This window comes from Vulpes vulpes, chromosome 3 (genome assembly GCF_048418805.1).
Source record: "Vulpes vulpes isolate BD-2025 chromosome 3, VulVul3, whole genome shotgun sequence".
Lineage (NCBI taxonomy): Eukaryota > Metazoa > Chordata > Mammalia > Carnivora > Canidae > Vulpes > Vulpes vulpes.
The window spans coordinates 114430356-114449454 of NC_132782.1; the positions used below are offsets into that span (position 1 = coordinate 114430356).

The 19099-nt window shown below is 52.4% G+C and overlaps 2 protein-coding genes across 27 annotated transcripts in view; one reads left to right on the top strand and one right to left on the bottom strand.

Moving 5' to 3' along the window:
* Window positions 1-2388, top strand: part of UNKL (unk like zinc finger) — a 32328-nt gene extending 29940 nt beyond the window's left edge. For all 17 annotated transcript variants that reach the window (XM_072754170.1, XM_072754171.1, XM_072754167.1 and 14 more), the window contains one exon: window positions 194-2388. In XM_072754170.1, coding sequence (XP_072610271.1) covers window positions 194-349 — 156 coding nt within the window. In that variant the 3' untranslated portion in view covers window positions 350-2388. The remainder of the gene's footprint in view (window positions 1-193) is intronic.
* On the bottom strand, window positions 2366-19072 carry GNPTG (N-acetylglucosamine-1-phosphate transferase subunit gamma). 10 transcript variants are annotated; one of them, XM_025984757.2, is made up of 16 exons: window positions 18890-19049; window positions 18748-18815; window positions 15378-15507; window positions 15197-15274; window positions 12033-12102; window positions 11767-11880; window positions 10628-10710; window positions 4034-4168; window positions 3744-3798; window positions 3586-3629; window positions 3425-3518; window positions 3219-3333; window positions 3063-3145; window positions 2855-2983; window positions 2692-2773; window positions 2366-2597 (listed from the first exon to the last, which is right to left on the bottom strand). In XM_025984757.2, exons 7-16 carry the CDS (start codon window positions 10708-10710, stop codon window positions 2500-2502), a joined length of 918 nt encoding a protein of 305 aa, XP_025840542.1. In that variant the 5' UTR covers window positions 11767-11880; window positions 12033-12102; window positions 15197-15274; window positions 15378-15507; window positions 18748-18815; window positions 18890-19049; the 3' UTR covers window positions 2366-2499. The 10 variants fall into 10 exon arrangements, with proteins under 10 accessions (XP_025840542.1, XP_072610285.1, XP_072610284.1 ...); XM_072754184.1 differs by lacking the exon at window positions 4034-4168; XM_072754183.1 differs by lacking the exon at window positions 2855-2983.
* Between the last annotated feature and the right edge of the window lie 27 nt (window positions 19073-19099).

Below are 19099 nucleotides of genomic sequence, written 5' to 3' on the forward strand. Positions count from 1 at the left end.
AGCCGCAGACCGTGGGCGTGGGTTGCTGTCGGGCTGCAGCCAGTGGGGCAGGGCAGAAGCCTCTGCTGCCTGGCCTCCCTCCCCTCCCCTCCCCCGCGTGGCAGCCCCGCCCACGGCCACGGGGACCTCTGGGACCCAGAGGCCCTGTGGGCTTTCCCGGGCCCTGCCCCACCTGCCCCGTGTCTCCCCGCAGGTGATCTTCCAGCTGCGCGCCAAGCACTGTGCCGTGTGCCGGGAGCGCGCCCGCGGCGGTGTCCTGCAGCCCTGCCAGCACCGTGTGCTCTGCGAGCCCTGCGCCGCGGGTGCGCCCCCCTGCTCCTACTGCGAGGGCCAGCCCCTCCCGTGGTGACTGCCGCCCAGCGCCCCTGCCCGACCCCACGGGGCCCGCGGGCCTGACGGACTGTGACCCCACCAAGCACTTTGTACGCAGGGGGACTGGGACTTCGTAGTTTGCTCTAAGCTGCTTTCTAGGTCCGTGGTTTTTAATATGCGACATGAAGCTTTATGTGTACTGTGAACCTCCGTTTCTTATCCGCTTACTGTTCGTTCATGGTATGGTAAAGACTTAGATTTCCTATCCTGAAGTTAATACGAAATGAGCGTTTATTTAGTAGTGAGAGATGCCTAGGGTTTTTTTATAGTTTTCAAATTAAGTGCAAATAGTATTTATAGCAGTGATACTGAAAGACACATTTAGAGGTTTTTAATTTTGTGAAGGGGACTCTCCCAATTGCGTGCACGTGCACATTACTGGAGTTCTAGATTCCAGGACCAGGAAATGGCGTCAAGCCCCGTCACGCTCCGTGACCTGTGGCCACTTTTCTAAGTGCCTGAGCCTCGCCGGGGGTGGGGGGGGCCGCCTTCGGCCTGTTTCGCTCCCCCAGTGGGAGGCGGGGCCCAGGGGCTCCATGGCGCCAGCGATCCTATTATTTCAGAGCCGTGTCTGAGTCTCTGCAGCCTTGGGAGCCCACGCAGAGGGTGACCCAGCTCCCACTCGGGACCTGAGGCCAGAGACTCGCCCATGGCCAGGCCCACAGCCGGATGCCAGCCTCCAAGGGAGAGGCTCCCAGGCTGCGCCCTAGGACCCTTCAGGCGACCCTCCGCTGCCGACGGAGCCTGGCCACCCGGCCGTGGCACAGACGCTCCTGAGAACGGGTCTGGTATTGGTGATGACTTGAATCCTCTCTGGTCCACACCGGGTGGTTTTTCCTAGAAATCTGGGGGGAAGCGAAGGGTGTCTGTAGTTTACGCAGACTTTGCTCTCCGCAAGGCTCCCACCAGCGGCTGCCAGGAGGGCGCCCCGAGTCCGTCGCAGGGGCGGAGACAGGTGCCCCTCTGGCCTGGACGCGAGCGCGGGCGCATTTTGGACACCCGTGGCTTTGCCAAAGACTTTTAATAGCATTTTGTAAAGTGCAAAGTGGCTTGGTAAAAATTTTTATTAGTAACCAAATACTATAGTAAGAGGTTTAAAAACCTTTTTTTAATGTAAAACAAACTGATAGCTCTGTCATTTTAAAGGCGGACCCATGACGTTCTGCAGCTAGTCCACGACTATGGGGGATTATTGACTTGTTTTTAGTGAATCTACTTTGTTTTTAATGATAGTGATGATTTATTAGCTCTTAGAAATGACGTATATTTTGTGCTGTTATCACCGTTTAAAATTCTTTATTTTTATTAATATTTATGCACTTGTTTCCCATTTCAGGCCTTTGGTCTTTTTTGGGAAACAGGACAGTGTTTATTATCAGTACCTAGCCTAGATATTTTCAAATTATAAACTAAGGATAATTAAGCTTAAGGTCTATGTATAAGCTACTCTGGTCAGTTCTTGCCGTGCAGCAGGAGACTGGAGCTGCGGCATCTTGGGGACCCCCCTCCCCTGCATGTGCCCTGCGGCCGGGTGTGCCACCAGGACCCCCCCAGAATTGCCCACGTGGAACTCCAGGGGTGCCCAGGGGGCTGCTCGTCTGGGTCCTTCCTGCCCCGTGTCTTGGGGGAGCCTTCCCCACCCTGCAGGCCTCGGGGTCCTGCGGGCGGGTGACAGCAGCGCCAGGCGCAGTGCTCCCTCCGGCTGCCTCTCGGCTCTGGTGCCCTAGCCCTGCTGTTTGTGACTGGGGCCACAGGAGACCTCGGCTCACTGTGGACGCATCATGTGGATTAATTTATCTATGTTTGTTCGGAGTATTTAGATGAGAATGTTACTGGAATGGAACTCTCTTAACTTGGAAGGTAGTTATTTTTAACGCATAATCATTTACTTGTAGTGAATTGTTTCAAGTTAACAATTGTTTAAATTTTTCTACACTACGCATTTATGCAATGCTTTACAGAATTCATGGAATTATTTTTATCAGTACAGGAATTAATTAAAACTTTGAATCTTTATTTGTCTGCCTCTTTGAGCTGAGCCTGGGGGCCCACGGGCCAGAAGGCAGAGGATGCACGCCCCAGGTCCCCCATCTCCAGTCTGGTGCTGCCCTCTGGCCCTGTCTCAGGTCACAAGGTGTTCCCACGCAGTCCCGCATCGCCTCGGAGCTGTTCTGCAGTCCCATCTGTGGGTGTCTTGGGGCCCATGTGCTCAGGGCTGGAAGTTTCTGCCAGAACACCGAGCAGCAGGTTGGCACAGGGCCTGGCCCCCAGGCGGTAGGTCCCAGGTGGGCTGGGGCCCCGCACCTGCTCATGACTTACCTGCAGGCTTCGTGTAGGGGATGCCGTGCTGTGTCAGCACACTCCTCAGTCTCCTGATCTCCTTTGACAGCTCTTTATGTGCCTGGAACAGAAGAGTTCCAAGGGCAGCCGGGAGGCTGAGGGGAGGCCACCCTGGGGCTGGGGCGCCCTTTCCTGCCTGCACCTCACTGCAGTTCTCCAAGGTCTGGAACACTGGGGCCTTAGCCCCTCCTTCCTGCACCGATTCACTTTCTTCCAGGGTCTTTAAGTAGCCTGCATCCTCAAAAAGCGCCCTGAGCAGCTTCTCATGGCCCTGGAGGTGGGGGAAGAGGGCTCGCCCGGTTCCCGGCCGTGCTGAGCCCAGGCCCGGGGCTGCCCACCCAGCCCCTCACCTGGGCCGTGATCAGCTCGTCGGCCAGGTCCTGCTCCACCTGGTCCCACCTCTGCTGCAGGGCTGGGGGCAGGGCCGGGTACACTGCGACCCAACAGACGCAGCCTCAGCTGAGCTGCTCTGTCGCCCCACCCGCCCCCGCCCAGGGACTTCCTACCTAACAGGGAGTGTGGGTGGCAAACCAGAGGCGTCTCGAAGGTCAGCGCGTACACACAGGTGCTCGGCTCAGACACGCGGGCCAGGCGGTGGCTGCTCCCGCAGGCCAGCTCCACCTGCAGGCACAGCCTCGGTGGGCACAGCCTCAGGGGACGGGGGGGGGGGGGGGGGGGGGACCCGGTACCCATGCCCTCACTGCCCACCCACCTTGCTCTGGCGGTTCCGGGTGCGGCAGGAGTCACCGTCCCTCATCCACATGGCCTTGAAGGTGTAGTTGGACAGCTCCCACTCGTGCCAGATGCTGCGGGGCACAGCACGTGAAGGGGGGCAGGCGGCCGGGCCCAGCACCCCCTGCCCACCCCACTCACCCCAGAATCCCGCTATAGGCGTTCCAGCGGAAGGTCTGCTCGTGCTGCGTCACGTTGTGGAAAGGACAGAACTCGTACTTGTACCTGGGGGCACAGGTGCATCAGGGGGCCCGGCATCCGCCCCCCACCCCCGCCCCGGCCCCTCCCCCCACACTCACGTGGACTCCACCAGGCTGAAGCACTTGCCAGAAAGCCTGAAGAGGTGCGCAGGCCCTGGAAGAGAGCACAGGGCTGGAGTCGAGCGTGTGCTGCAGGTGCACAGGCCGCCCAGTGACGCCCCTCCTGGGAAACCGAGGTGGCCTTAAACTTGAGAGGTGGGGACGCAGGAGCCGAGTGACGTCAGGACACGTCAAAGAAACCAGCCGAACAACCTCGTGGGAGTCTGGAGCACCCAAGCCAACCCCAAGCAGCCTTCAAGCGGGTGAGGCCAGTTTCGGGGCGTCTGTACCTCCCACGGCCCCTGGCGCGGCAGGAGGACAGGCCAGCTCTGCAACCTTCCGACCGGCTGGGGCTGCCCCTGCCCTGGACTCCGTCTTGCCTAACTTGGATCTCAGGCAGGCAAGGTGGGCAAGGCTCAGGAAAGCTGCAGGGGACGGAGAGCCTTGTGGGACTTATGGTGGGGCACCCACAACAGCACCCTGCAGCCCCGCACACACAGCTGACAAGGAGCCCCACCAGCAGGAGCCCAGATCCCTGCAAGTCCTCACGACATGGACGGAGCAACAGCAAAACATGGCCCAGCCCGGGGCAGGGTGACAACCCTCCCGGGAGAAGCCCGGACGCCAGACTTAACGAAGAACTAAAGGAACACGGACAGAGAAATTACAGGAAGAGGGACACCTGGGTGGCTCAGTGGTTGAGCGTCTGCCTTTGGCTCAGAGCATGATCCCCGAATCCTGGAATCGGGTCCCACCCACATCGGGCACCCTGCGTGGAGCCTGCTTCTCCCTCTGCCTGTTATCTCTGCTTCCCTCTATGTCTCTCGTGAATAAATAAATATTTTTTTAAAAAATTACAGGAAGAAACCACAAAAGAAATGCTGGAGCTGAAAACTACCCCCCAAGGCAGGATTAGCAGGAAGGCTCCAGCCCCTCGGCCCACGGGAGACCCAGTGAGCCATGGCGGGGCGAGCCCAGGACAGAGGCCTCCTGCCTGGATAGAGCTGGGGACTGACCAATCCGAGCAGCTCGCCCCGAACCTCCCCCGCCCCCCCCCCACCCCGCGGCAGCTCGAAGGACCCCGCCCCACCAGGCTGATCAGTGTACACCGTGCACCCTCCCCGTGGGCCGCCGAGGCCTTCCTCATCCAGACGGAATGAGGACCGTCTCCTCCCCAGTGAGGACGCGAGGACCGGAACGAGGACCGTCTCCTCCCCAGTGAGGACGCGGCCAGACTGCAAGGCCACGGAGGGTCTACGTTTGACTTGAAAATGCACAGAACTCGAATGACGGACGCATAAAGCATCACCCTAGGCCTCTGCCACTGGGCACAGCGTCCAAGGAGGTCGCGTGCGAACCCGGTGACAGCGGGGGGAGGGGCAGAGCTGCAGTTTTGTACATGATGAAAACTGACAAAAATTCAAATTAGAATTGAATAACCTCCCGTGCCCTCCGCCCCAGTGGTTACCAGAGAAAACAGACCCGAAATATACACAGGGGCGATGAGCACGAAATCCAACCTGTCACCTGGAAGAAGCATCAACAGCCACAAAGATGCAAGGGACAGAGAAGCCACAAGGCTGTGCCGCCTTGGTTCCCGTGAGCCTGTCCCCTAGGGTACACCAACGGCACCCTGCATCTGGAGGCACGTGCCAGCGACACACGGCCTGCGCGGGGGGGCCCCACACAGGGCAGCCCCTAGGCTGGAAGCTGCCAGGAGACCAAGGGCCCGACACGAGGTACGCCCGCACACCTTCCTTCCCAATCGCGGTGGAAGTCCGAAATCCCAGCAGCAGCAGGTGGGGGAGGTTCACAGACTTACAGGAATTACCTCTTGACCACTAGGTCAAATAGGAAATCGCGGAAATCAGAAACTACTCTGGGACACGGTGACAGCAATGCTAAAGGGGGCTCTGGTACGGGCGACAAGGGAGACCTCACATCTTTACACTCTCAGGAACTAGACAAAGATCGAACTAAACTCCAAGCTAGCAGAAGGAAGAAAATAATAAAGACTGGAGCAGAGACAAAAATAAATCAGTAAACCCGACACTGGTTCTTTAAAAAGATCAACAAAATCGACAAGCCTTTAGCTAGATTCACACACACACACACAAATTCCTATAATCAGCTACGAAAGTGGGGACGCTGTGAGTTCCGCAGAATTGAGAGAACAGAGCACCATGGGAAACGTACACCCCGATGACCTATGTGACGTGTACAGCCCCCAGGAACACGGTGTCCCTCCGCAGGCGCTCCTGGAAGCTGCCCCTTCACTCTGTGAGGCCAGCCTCAGTGCGTGACCAGTCTAAAAGGTCCATTATAAACGTTCATGCGGGAAATCTGCAACGGAAACACCAGCAAATGGGCTCTGATGGCACATTAAAAGGATCCCATGCCCTCACCAAGTGGGGGTCATTCCCAAAATACAAGGATGTTCAAGATCCCACAACGAATGTAATCCAGAAGAAGGAACGGAAGAGTCCATGACCATGCGGTGGAGGCACACAGCAGCACCTGCCGGATTTCAACCCCTTTCATGCCAACACTCTACAAACCAGGAGGTCAGCCGGCCCAGGACAGGCCCTGGCCCACTCCGCGAGCCTCTTCCAGCCGGGGCGCACACAGCAGGATGAGCAACAGCAGCCTCCACGCTGGAAAGGAAGAAATACCACTACAACCGCGGTCGTGTGTGCAGAAAACCTGATCCACAGAAGTGTGCCAGCAAAGCTGCAGGACACGAGGTTGGCAAACACCAGTGTGTTTCTCTATGCTAGCAGCAATCCAGAAAGGAAATCAAAGAAAACAATTCCATTTACGATAGGAAAAAAACACTTGGAAATAAGCCAAAGATGCAAAATACGTGTATAAACTACAAAACGTAGCTGACAAACTAAAGATGTAAATGAAGTAAATGGAGAGATGCCCTGTGTTCATGGATAGGAAAACTTAAGATGTGAACACTACCCTAAAAGACTTAATTCAATCTATATCAAAATGCCAATAACTTCAATTTTATTTTTTTTTTTTGCAGAAATAGGAAAAAAACATCCTAAAATTAAAATGGAAACTCAGGGATGCCTGAGTGGCTCAGTGGTTGGGCATCTGCCTTCAGCTCAGGTCGTGACCCCAGGGTCCCAGATTCGAGTCCCACATCAGGCTCCCTGCAGGGGGCCTGTTTCTCCCTCTGCCTGTGTCTCTGCCTCTCTTTCTGTCTCTCATGAATAAATAAAGTCTTAAAAAAAAAAAAAAGGGGGATCCCTGGGTGGCACAGCAGTTTAGCACCTGCCTTTGGCCCAGGGCGTGATCCTGGAGACCCGGGATCAAATCCCACGTCGGGCTCCCGGTGCATGGAGCCTGCTTCTCCCTCTGCCTGTGTGTCTCTGCCTCTCTCTGTGTGACTATCATTAAAAAAAAAAAAAAAAAGGAACTCAACCCCAAATAGCCAAAACAATCTTGTAAGAGAACAAAGTTGAAAAACTCAACCGCTGATTTCAAAACGTGCTTCAAAGCCACAGAGTAAAACAGTGTGGTGCTGGCATACACACGGACAGGTGGGGTGACCGAGTGGAGCACCCACAAATAGTGCTGGACATATATTCATAAGGTCTGACATGGGCGTCAAGACTGTTCAGCTGGGAAAGGAAAGGACCATCTTCTCAACAAATGGTGCAGGGAAATGATGTCCACACACAGAAGAATGACACGGGAACCCCACCTTACACCATATACCAAAAAAAAAAACAAAACCCCACCAAACCTCAAAACAGATTTGAAGCTAAGCCTAAAAAGCTGTTAGGAGAAAAACACAGGGAAAATCCTTAGGACATTGGCTTTGGCGATGACTTCTTGGCTATGACCGCAAAGGCACTGCGAGAAACAAAACAGGTAGAGTGGACTTCAAAATTTAGGACTTCTGTGCATCGGAGGGCACTACCAAGACAAAGAATGAGACAACCCAGAGAAAGCAAGAAAATATTCGCAAATCACACTTGTAGTAAGGATAACAGCCAGGACATGCAAAGAACTATAACAAAAAAAATCCTCAAACAACCTCATTCAAAAATTGACTAGAGTTTTCTCTGAAGAAGCTCTACAAAGAGCCCGTATAACACGGAGAGGTTGGTCATCAGGGAAATACTATCAAACCCACGATGAGAGCTCATTCCACACCCACCACCAGGAGGGCTGTTCACACACACACACACACACACACACACACACACACACACGCAGGAAGGTAAACTGGCAGGTGTGGGGAACCCGGGGCCTCTGCACGACTGCTAGGACCATGTCAGAGTAAAAAGCTTCTGTGCAGTGAAGAGACCAACAAAATGAAAAGGCAGCCTACGGAATGGGAGGGAAGATCTGTAAGTCCTCTATCTGGTAAGGGACTAACAATACCCTTAACATACAGAGAACTCCTTCAACTCAAGACCGAAAACCACAGTCTAAGGCGGGCAGTGGGTCTGCACACGCAGAGGTGCTCGGTATCACTCGCCACCATGGAAACGCCCCATAAAACCATGACAAGTGGGATCCCTGGGTGGCGCAGCGGTTTGGCGCCTGCCTTTGGCCCAGGGCGCGATCCTGGAGACCCGGGATCGAATCCCACGTCGGGCTCCCGGTGCATGGAGCCTGCTTCTCCCTCTGCCTATGTCTCTGCCTCTCTCTCTGTGTGTGTGTGACTATCATAGATTAAAATAAATAAAGATTAAAAAAAAAAAAAAACCATGACAAGTTATCCTCACACCTGTCAGAATGGTGACCTCAACCATGCAGGAATAGCAGGTGCTGGCGAGGACATGGGGAAACGGGAACCTTGTGGACTGCTGGCGGGAATGCACACTGGAGCAGCCACTTGGAAAATTGTGTGGAGGGTCCTCAAAATATAAAAATACCATATGATCTGTGGATATTTATTGTGATGTTTATCTGAAGAAAATGAAACCATCTGAAAAAGAAATGTGCACCTCCGTGCTCACAGCAGGATTATCCACAGCAGCCAAGACATGGAGAGGACCTAAGTGTCCGCTGATGGGCGAAGAAGAGGTGGTAAACACGGATGCAGCAACTACCACGCAGCCATATTCAGCCATAAAAAAGGAAATCCTGCCCTCTGTGACAGCACGAATGGACCCAGAAGCCACTACACCACCATCAGCACAACAAATACTGGATGAGGTCACATGTGGAATCTAAAAAAATAAAATACCAAGCTCCAAGATACAGAGAACAGACTGGTGGTTGCCAGGGGCGAGGGCTGGGCCAAATAGTGGGGGTCAAAGGTCACAATTTCCACTTATAAATAAGGCATGGGAATGTCACATACAGCATGGTAACTATAACTAATGATACTGTGTTGTATATTTGAAAATTGCTGAGTACGTTTTTTAAGTTTTATTATTTACATATTTTTAGAGAACAAGAGTGTGTGCATGTGGGGCAGGGACAGAGAGAGAATCTCAAGCAGGCTCTGTGCTCAGTGCAGAGCCCGACTCAAGGCTTAATCCCACCACCCCAAGATCATGACCTGAGTTGAAATCAAGAGCCACGTGCTCAACCAAGTTACCTAGGTGCCCCAAGAGAGTGGATTTTTTTTTTAAGGATTCTTATTTATTTATTCATGAGAGAGACAGAGGCAGAAGCAGGCTCTATGCAGGGAGCCTGATGTGGGACTCAATCCCAGGACCCCAAGATCATGCCCTGAGCCGAAGCCAGATGCTCAACAGACTGAGCCGTCCAGGTGCCCTAAGAGAGTGGGTTTTTTTTTAAGATTATTTATTTATTCACAGAGTCACAGAGAGAGAGAGAGAGAGAGAGAGAGGCAGAGACACAGGCAGGCACCACGCAGAGAGCCTGATGTGGGACTCAATCCAGGGTCTCCAGGGTCCCCAGGATCACGCCCTAGGCTGCAGGCAGTGCTAAACTGCTGTGCCACCAGGGCTGCCCAAGAGAGTGGATTTTAAAAGTCTTCATCACAAGAAAAAATCTGCAACTACATAAGGGGACAGATGTTAATTCCACTTACTGTGGGGATGCCTGGGTGGCTCAGTGGTTGAATGTCTGGGTTTGCCCCAGGGTGTGATCCCGAGTCCCGTGATCGAGTCCCATATTGGGCTCCTCACAGGGAGCCTGCTTCTCCCTCTGCCTAGGTCTCTGCCTCTCTGTCTCATGAATAAATAAAATTTTTTATTCATTCATTCATTCATTCATTCATTTATTTATGATAGACAGAGAGAGAGAGAAAGGCAGAGACAAAGGAGGAGGGAGAAGCAGGCTCCATGCCGGGAGCCTGACTTGGGACTGGATCCCGGGATTCCAGGATCGCGCCCTGGGCCAAAGGCAGGCGCCAAACCCCTGAGCCACCCAGGGATCCCCCAATTTTTTTTTTAAATTACACTTACTGTGGCGATTACTTTGCAGTATGTACAAATATTGCAGCAGATAATTGTACACCTGGAATGATTTTAACGTTCTATATCGTATCTCAATTTTTTTTTAAGATTTTATTTATTTATTCATGAGAGAGAGGCAGCGACACAGGCAGAGGGAGAAGCAGGCTCCATGCAGGGAGCCCGATGTGGGACTGGACCCCGGGACTCCAGGATCACGCCCTCGGCCAAAGGCAGACGCTTTAACACCTGAGCCACCCAGGCATCCCCATCTCAGTTTTATAAAGGACCAACCAGCGGGCCCCTCAGGGAGCACAACGTAATGGGATGAGACAGAAGAGCAGACCGAGCCCACCTGTCTCTACAGGTTTACATGTGAACTGTATGAACCCGTTTATAGGTTCAAAGTTAAAATGATGACTGGAAGTCCCTACAGCTAAACTCAAAGCAAGCAATCCAAGCTGTATACACTCAGGAACATGAGCTCACAGGAAGAACCGCTCCAACTGACTTAAGAGCACAGACTTGCACAAGTTCACAGGAAGGGCACGGGAGAGTTCTGACATCATCATCTGTGTAGAAAAAAGCAAAGAAATTACGTGCCACCAGGCTGCCCCTCCTGCTGGGAGGTCCACTCCCAAGGTGGCTGGGCCCAGATGAACCCCACCCCCCCAGTGTCCGGAGCAGAGAGACAGGGAGGTGACCCAGCAGCTGAAGGTGGGGGCAACACAGGAAGGCAGTAGGCCTCAGGGTAAGCCCCCAGAAGCCCCCAGCTGTTTCCTGGAGGCCACTCACAGGACACACAGCAGTCTCCGAGCTCGGATCGGATGGAGGGACTACTGAAAACCATTTACAGTGAGCGCTTTGCAATCAGCCTCCAACTCTTTGAACTCCAAGAAAAAGCCACGTACTTGAGAGAATTAAGCCAGAAGAACCAGGGAGGGGAGCCTGTCTGCACAGACTGGACCCCCGCTGGTGCCACCTGCCGACCCCACAGGACCCCGTCGTGCTGCTGTATACACTTGCTAGGCTCAATGGTTTTGGGTTTTTTTTGCTGCTGCCATTACTGAGCACAAATGGACAAGTGAAGTCATGGAAACGTAGAGACTTTTGCTTTGTTGGCAATTACACAACTATGGAAAAGAAAACCCTCATCTCCAAACTCCCAAACTGCAGGCACCGGTGTCTGAGAGCCAGGAGAGCACACACACGTGGCTTTTGAAAAAGAAAACATCACTGGTTTTAGGAATCAACTTTGTAATATTCCTCAATATTCTTCTGCAGAGGACACTTCAGTCTTTATTAAGTGGTCCTATCGTTTACTTTGATTCAAAAATGGAATCTGAGGGGCTCCCAGCCCGCTCAGTCAGAGGAGCTTGCTTGCAACTCTGGATCTCAGGGTCCTGAGTTTGGGCCCTGTATTGGGTGTGGAGATTAGTAAAAAATTTAAAAATCATGTTTACTTTTGGAAACAAGTTAGATGAGCCTGTTTAGTTGCATCTGTGAGGAGGCAGCTGGCTTACTGTTGTGTGCCTCTTGCTTTGAAGACCTTAATGTCTCTGATATTTTCTGTTGTCTCCTGCTGGAAAGCACCAGAAAGCCCCCCCCCCCCCCCCCGGGGCGCTCACTCTCCCTGCTTCGCTAGGACTTCACGGCCCTCAGCGCCGAACCATCTGGGCAAACGACTGAATGTCGCCAGTCTTCTGTGCTAAAGACAGGAGACCGAGATCGAAGCTCACGTTCTGGAAGACATGGAAAATCTGAATGTGAGCTCTGGGTTCTGCTTCCCACAGAGCCCGGAGCCCGTGGGACGTGCGGCAGCTGTGCGTGGGCCCTGAGCTCTGACCCCTGCCGGGCTCGGGCTGCGAAGGTAGAGGCACGCTTCCCCACTCACCTGTACACCGCATCAGGTAGTGTTGAATCCACGATTAACTTACATTCCCTTTAGAATTATGATTTATTTGCTGAAAGAGATAGACTTTTGTCAGACTGAATGAGGGAAACTTTTCTCGTAGACCTTTTTCAATATTTGTTGTGTACTTCACTTGGAACCATTTTTGTTTATGCGCGTTGTACGTTCTCAGAATAGTCGTCTTTAAAAATTAAGAGATTGGAAGCTACCGTGTAACCGTCATGATCTTTGTGCTGGTTTTCACTTTGTATTTTAGATGCCAGGCTTTAGAAAACAGCCGATCATCGTTAGAGCCACTGGCTCTCTCCCAGGCCTCTGACCTTCTGAGTTTTGATTTTAATCATTAAAGAAAATCCTCGCACAATTTTCATTAGAGTCAAGATTCTCACGTTAAAGGTTCTGTTTTGGAAGAAAGAGTAATAGATTTTAAAAAGCAAAGCTTGACTAACAGAATTAGCTTTTCCTGAGACCACTTTCTCTGTGCCTGTCACTGCGCTGCTCAGATGAGAATTAAAGTCACCCAGGGATACCGACCAAGCCCTCCCCTTCCCTTTCTTAAACCAACCTTTGCATACCTCGCTCTGGGAAAGCTGCTTGAGTCAGGGTAAAGGACACACACATCTAAGTGGGGAGAACTGGTAAAACTCCAGAGTTCTGCCCTAATAAGCTTTAAAGTGTTTTGAAGGAAACTATTTGAGCTGCGTAATGTGGACAGGTCAAGCGTCCAGGGGCCTACTCTTGTATCCGTACATGTCGCAGATCAGAACCCTTCTGTCTGCAGCATAAACTGTTAAAGCAACCTCTCAGGAAAGGCCAGCTAGCTCTTTTGAGAATACGTGACTTAAAGCCTTAGCCTGACCTGGAACCACACGGACGGGGCGGACACTCCCTCCACTGAGGGCAGCGCGGCCGTAAAGCTGCTGGTGTCGTTTCCTTTGGCCCGCTACAGATTTTTGGCTTCTGTACTCTGAACATTTTTAGAGACTATACGCTTGTCCAATCACGTTACAGCTGGTTTAGGAATAAGTATTTTCTAAAAAGGGATAGTCCTGAAAAATCAGTTTATGCAGTTTCTGGAGTCACAGCGAAGACACGCAGCCGGGCCACTCCTGCTGCAGGCCCCGGGCGCCTTGGCTCCCGTCCCCCCACACCCCCCCCCCCCCCGGATTCCTGGACCTTCTCTCTGTGTCTTTGGAAACGACTACATAAAAAACCTTATTAATCAGTAGGTCAGTAAAGCTTAGCTGTTTGCCTTCTGAACAATGTTCCAGCGAGGTGGACTGAGACGCTACTTCTGCCCGACTCGCATGTGCTCTCTGCTTCCCGGGCATACTTTGCAGAAAAATAATTTGACTTTGTAAGTTTTGAGCCAGGAGGGCCCATTTAAAAATCTTAGAATAACTTAAGATCTGCCCTTTACACCTCTTTCTGAAAGCCTTCACATTTTGTTGAGTAGTTTTTTTTAAAGATTTTATTTGCAAGAGCATGCGGAGGGGTGATGGGAGAAGGGTGGGGCACTCCCCGCTGAGCAGGGAGCTGTAGGTAATTTTTCCCAAGCCATGAATATAATCTACCAAACCATGTTTATGCTATCCATTCTGGTTTGTTGGTTGGGGAAAAAATATCTTAAAAATATTATATTTAGGGCAGCCCCGCTGGTGCAGTGGTTTAGCACCGCCTGCAGCCCAGGGGGTGATCCTGGAGACCCGGGATTGAGTCCCGCATCGGGCTCCCTGCACGGAGCCTGCTTCTCCCTGTGCCTGTGTTTCTGCCTCTGTGTGTGTCTCATGAATAAATAAAATCTTAAAAAAAGTATGTATTAATAAACGTTTATTTTTTTCAAAGATTTTGAAAAAAAAAATCAGTTCAATCACTGAGCCACCCAGGCATCCCAAAAATTTAAATGTAATATTTTTACCCTAGGGGCACCTGGATGGCTCAGTTGGTTAAACATCCAACTCTTGGTGTCAGCTCGGGTCATGATCTCAGGGTCCTGAGAACGAGCCCTTTTGCTGGGCTCTCTGCTGAGTGTAGCGATTGCTTAGGATTCTCTATCTCCCTCTGCCCCTCCTCCCTCCTTGCTTGCTCTCTCTAAAAAGAAATAAATAAATCTTTAAAAAACATGTATATTTTAGGTAGCCCAGGTGGCTCAGCAGTTTAACGCTGCCTTCAGCCCAGGGTGTAATCCTGGAGACCCGGGATGGAGTCCCACGTCGGGCTCCCTGCATGGAGCCTGCTTCTCCTTCTGCCTGTGTCTCTGCTTCTCTCTGTGTGTCTCTCATGGGTAAATAAATAAAACCTTAAAATAAAATAAAAATATGTATATATAATCTTAAAACAACGAAAGAGGAACGGGCCACAGGGCAGCCCCTAATGTACGGCTCCCGGCCCCCATGCCTGCACACATGGGGGAGGCCGCCGAATCCAGAGACCAGACTGAGCAGGGCTGGCAAGTGGGCTCAGTGAGCTGACTGCCTAAATAGATCAATGCTTTTCAAAGGAGCACAGCCCAGGGACACCTAGGTGGCTCAGTGATTGAGTGTCTGTCTTTGGTTCAAGTCATGATCCCGGGGTCCTGGGATAGAGTCCCCCATTGGGCTCCTCCCTGCATGGAGCCTGCTTCTCCCTCTGCCTGTGTCTCTAGCTCTCTGTGTCTCTATGAATAAATAAAATCTTAAAAAAAAAAAAAACTTACTCCAGAAATACGAGACGTGTGAGCAAGTAGGCAGTGAGACCCATGCCCCCCCCCCAAAAAAACCCACTGCAGGTCAACCCCCACCCAGTGTAGATGCTGGAAGCAGAAGAGAATTTTAAAGCAGCTATTACAACTATGTCCAAGGGAGTAAAGTAAAATATGAAGAATAAATAGAAAATCTCAGCAGTCATGTGTAAAATAGGAAAAGGTGAAAGAAATTCTAGAAGAAAAAAGAGGTCAGAAATAATTAGCAATTTAAATCCAGCAATAGATAAACCGTTTGTACTCATCATGACCCAGTGGGGTTCATTCTAAGGACAAGACTGGCTCAACATCCAGAAATGCATGCTCGTCACTGTATCAACAGTATAAACTGTATAAACAGCCTGAGAAAGCAAACTCATCACCTCCAGGTACAGAAAAGCACTTGAGCAAATCTGCGTCAACTCACAGTGCACACTCAGGAAGCAGAAGAGGGACCTTCCTCTCCCAGCCCAAGGGCCACCCGCTCTCCAGCAGCACAGGAGGCCTGGTTGGAGCAAGGAGCAAGAAAATTGGTAAAAGGCACTAAGATTGGAAAGGAAGAAAAACCAACAGCCTTGGGACGCCCGGGTGGCTCAGCGGTTTAGTACCTGCCTTCGGCCCAGGGCGTGATCCCGGGGTCCTGGGATCAAGTCCTGCATTGGGCTCCCCGCAGGGAGCCTGCTTCTCCCTCTGTGTCTCTGCCTCTCTCCATGTCTCTCATGAATGAATGAATAAAATCTTAAAAAAAAAAAAAAAAAAACAGTCTGTACTCCACCTAACATGAAGAAGAGATGTTAAGTTCCATGGGAATGCAATGAACAAAATTCAGAACGTGGACAACAAATTACCCAGCTTCTTCAATGAAGAAATTTCGAGAACAGGGAGGGGAGCAACATGCACAAAATACTCATGGGCGCAGCATACACACCTGAAACCTTGAGTCGGACAAACCAGCTCTTAGATTTGACACAATTAGGGATCCCTGGGTGGCTCAGCGGTTTAGCACCTGCCTTCAGCCCAGGGCAGGATCCTGGAGTCCTGGGATCAAGTCCTGCACTGGGCTCCCTGCATGGAGCCTGCTTCTCCTTCTCCCTGTGTCTCTGCCTCTCTGTGTGTGTCTCTATGAATAATAAATAAATCTTAAAAAAAAAAAGGAGTATGTTAATATATTTTTTTTTAAAAGGGATCCCTGGGGGATCCCTGGGTGGCGCAGCGGTTTGGCGCCTGCCTTTGGCCCAGGGCGCGATCCTGGAGACCCGGGAGCGAATCCCACGTCGGGCTCCCGGTGCATGGAGCCTGCTTCTCCCGCTGCCTATGTCTCTGCCTCTCTCTCTCTTTCTCTCTCTCTGTGTGACTATCATAAATAAAGAAAAATTTAAAAAAAATTGACACAATTAGAAATCTAAAGCACCAAGGGTGTTTTTTTTTTTTTTTAATTTTTCTTTATTTATGATAGTCACACAGAGAGAGAGAGAGGCAGAGACATAGGCAGAGGGAGAAGCAGGCTCCATGCACCGGGAGCCCGACGTGGGATTCGCTCCCGGGTCTCCAGGATCGCGCCCTGGGCCAAAGGCAGGCGCCAAACCGCTGCGCCACCCAGGGATCCCACCAAGGGGGTTTTTAATGAAGAATTAGTGCTTTTTAAAAAAATGTGATGAAGATGATGTTCTAATGCCCTTAGGACATCCCACCAAGATATTTACAAGTGAGCTAAGTTGTGAGAAATTTGTTTCACAGTAACACAGCTGTGGGGTGAGGGCCCAGGCTGAGTGCAGGGACTTGGGGTCTCACATGTCCTTCCCTCCACTTCCCCACGTGCTCCAAATTGGCCCTATCACAAAAATTTTTTAAATTGTATTTATTTATTTATTCATGAGACACAGAAAGACAGAGACACAGGCAGACGGAAGCTCCATGCAGGGAGCCCCATGTGGGACTAGGTCTCGGGACCACGGGATCATGCCCTGAACCAAAGGCAGACTGAGCCATGCAGGCATCCCATAAAATTGTTTAAAGTCAAGTAAAAATTGGGGCGCTTGGGTAGCTCTATCAGTTGAGTGTCCTACTCTTGGTTTTAGTTCAGGTCATGATTCCAGGGTTGTGGGATTGAGCCCCATGTGGGGCGCCATGCTCAGTGGGGCGGTTGCTTGGGACTCGCCCTCCCTGTGTCCTTCCCCACTCGTGAGCGTTTTTCTCTATATAAAATAAATAAATGGTCCATGTACCATCGCCCAGCCTCTCCTAGTCAGTCCTCACCTAACTCTGGTACATCACCCAGACCAGGAAATCGAAACAGGCGCGACACAATCAACCAGAGACCACACTCATTTACAGTTTTTAATATGTGCTCGCCAGTAAGAACAGTGAGACACACCTGACAACGTGTATGAATCCAACACGAGGCCAGAAAGAAACCAGATGCAGGATGGCGTGCTCTGGGGCTCCATTTAGCTGGAGGCCAAGCACAGAGGAGGCTCCTCTACAGTGACGGACACCAGGCTGAGGAGGAGGAGGAGGATTTGGAAAGGAACACACAGTCATTTTCTGGGTGGTGGAACTGTTCTCCGTGTTTTGGGCAACAAGGACATGAATTGGCCAACTGCTACGCTTCTTCAAATTGAACACGTCCACTATGGCTCAATAAAAATAGAACTTAAATCTCAGCTGATAATTATCTTCAAATATAAAAGAGAAAGGAAAAGAAAGGAAGGGTCTTCTCTATCAGAGACCATAGTAGATGCAGATGGCACGAGAGAGGTAGAAGGTGGGCACGCACTCTCCTCCTCCTTTGGAATAAACGTGAGGCTACTGGGCCATGATCAGAGGCACAAGCCCATCTCGACAGTGGACAGACGCTGGCAGCCCTGCCCTCCAACACGACGCCCCACGATGAGCTGCCTTCCTGTGAAGGATCCCTGCCCACCCTGAACCTGACCACCTGACTGTAATCAGCTTCCAAGCCTACCTTCCCACTCACAGAGCACACACCAAAGAAAGCAGAACAAGGCAAATGACATAACCCAGACCAATCCAGGAAATCATTGTCAGACACCTGGCCTGGACTCCCCAAAGTCAAGGTCATGAAAGCCCCTATTTTTTTTTTTTAAAGAGCAAACAGGGATCCCTGGATGGCACAGCGGTTTGGCGTCTGCCTTTGGCCCAGGGCATGATCCTGGAGACCCGGGATCCAGTCCCACGTCGGGCTCCCTGCCTGGAGCCTGCTTCTCCCTCTGCCTATGTCTCTGCCTCTCTCTCTCTCTCTCTGTCTGTCTCTCTCATGAATAAATAAACAAAATCTTAAAAAAAAAAAAAAAAAAGGGCGAATAGTACAGAGGTACCTGTTCCCGGTCTATGATACAGACACCTGATTAACCAAATGCACGTGAGACCCTTGAGCAATCCCGGGCAGGATGGGGTGGGACAGCTGTGGAGGGCACGGAGAGGCCTGGGGGGCCTGGACTGCTTCCATCACATACTTACTGCTAACCGCAACTATCAGCGGATAAAGTGTCACAACGTCTGTAACCTAGTTTCAAACGTTGCAACAAAGTGGACGTTCAGTGCTCAACGTAGAAAACATCCCTGGCTTTTTACTGCCGATCTTTCTCATTTAGCGACCCAGCAAGTCCACCCCTGGGGTCCTCCCTCTGGAAGCAAGAGGCAGTCCGGGGGAGGGCTGTCCCCACAGCAGGGCTTGTCCCGGCCAACAAGCGGACAGGGTCGGCCGACCAAGGCGGGCGGCGCCATCCTCCGAGGCCTGAGCACCGAGGGCGCAGGGTGAGGGCCGCGGTCCCCCGCGAACAGCGCCTCGACACCGCGGGCATCGGCCGCAGCCGAGCGGGGCCAGCTCAGCACCGCGCAGAGGCAAACGCAGGTCTCGCAAACGAGGCCGGAGGCGCACACCGCCGCGCGAGCCAGAAACGCCGCGGAGCGCCCCCGGCCCGGCCCGCACGTCCGCGGCCAGGGCCCCGCGCTCACCGGACACGGGCGAAGGCTCCCTCCTGGGCTCCAGGCGGCTGGTCTGGGGCAGGAACGGGTTATTGAGCCTGCGAGGAGCGGCAGGGTAAGGGGGGCCGGGCTCTGGGCGCCGCGCCCCGCCGCGCCCCGCGGCCCCGCTCACCCGAACGAGTTGGGCTCCTCCACCACCTTCATCTTGGCGGCAGCGGCGGCGCGGAGGGCGCACGGCAGGGGTCCCGGGGCGCAGGGACACGAGCCGAGCGCCAATAGCCCCAGCAGCACCAGGACGCCCGCTCGCCTCGTCGCCATCGCTGCGCCGCGGCGGGGTCACGTGGGCGCCGCCCGGTCACGTGGGCGCCGCCGGGCCGGAAGT

Bases quoted from the DNA above. Each gene is read 5' to 3' on its own strand.
- GNPTG (XM_072754178.1), bottom strand. From the start codon at position 19,035: ATGGCGACGAGGCGAGCGGGCGTCCTGGTGCTGCTGGGGCTATTGGCG. The intron at 3,670-3,743 runs GTGAGTGTGGGG...CTGTGCCCCCAG, and splicing joins TTCAGCCTGGTGGAGTCCAC to GTACAAGTACGAGTTCTGTC. The intron at 3,519-3,585 runs GTGAGTGGGGTG...TGTGCCCCGCAG, and splicing joins GCCTATAGCGGGATTCTGGG to CATCTGGCACGAGTGGGAGC.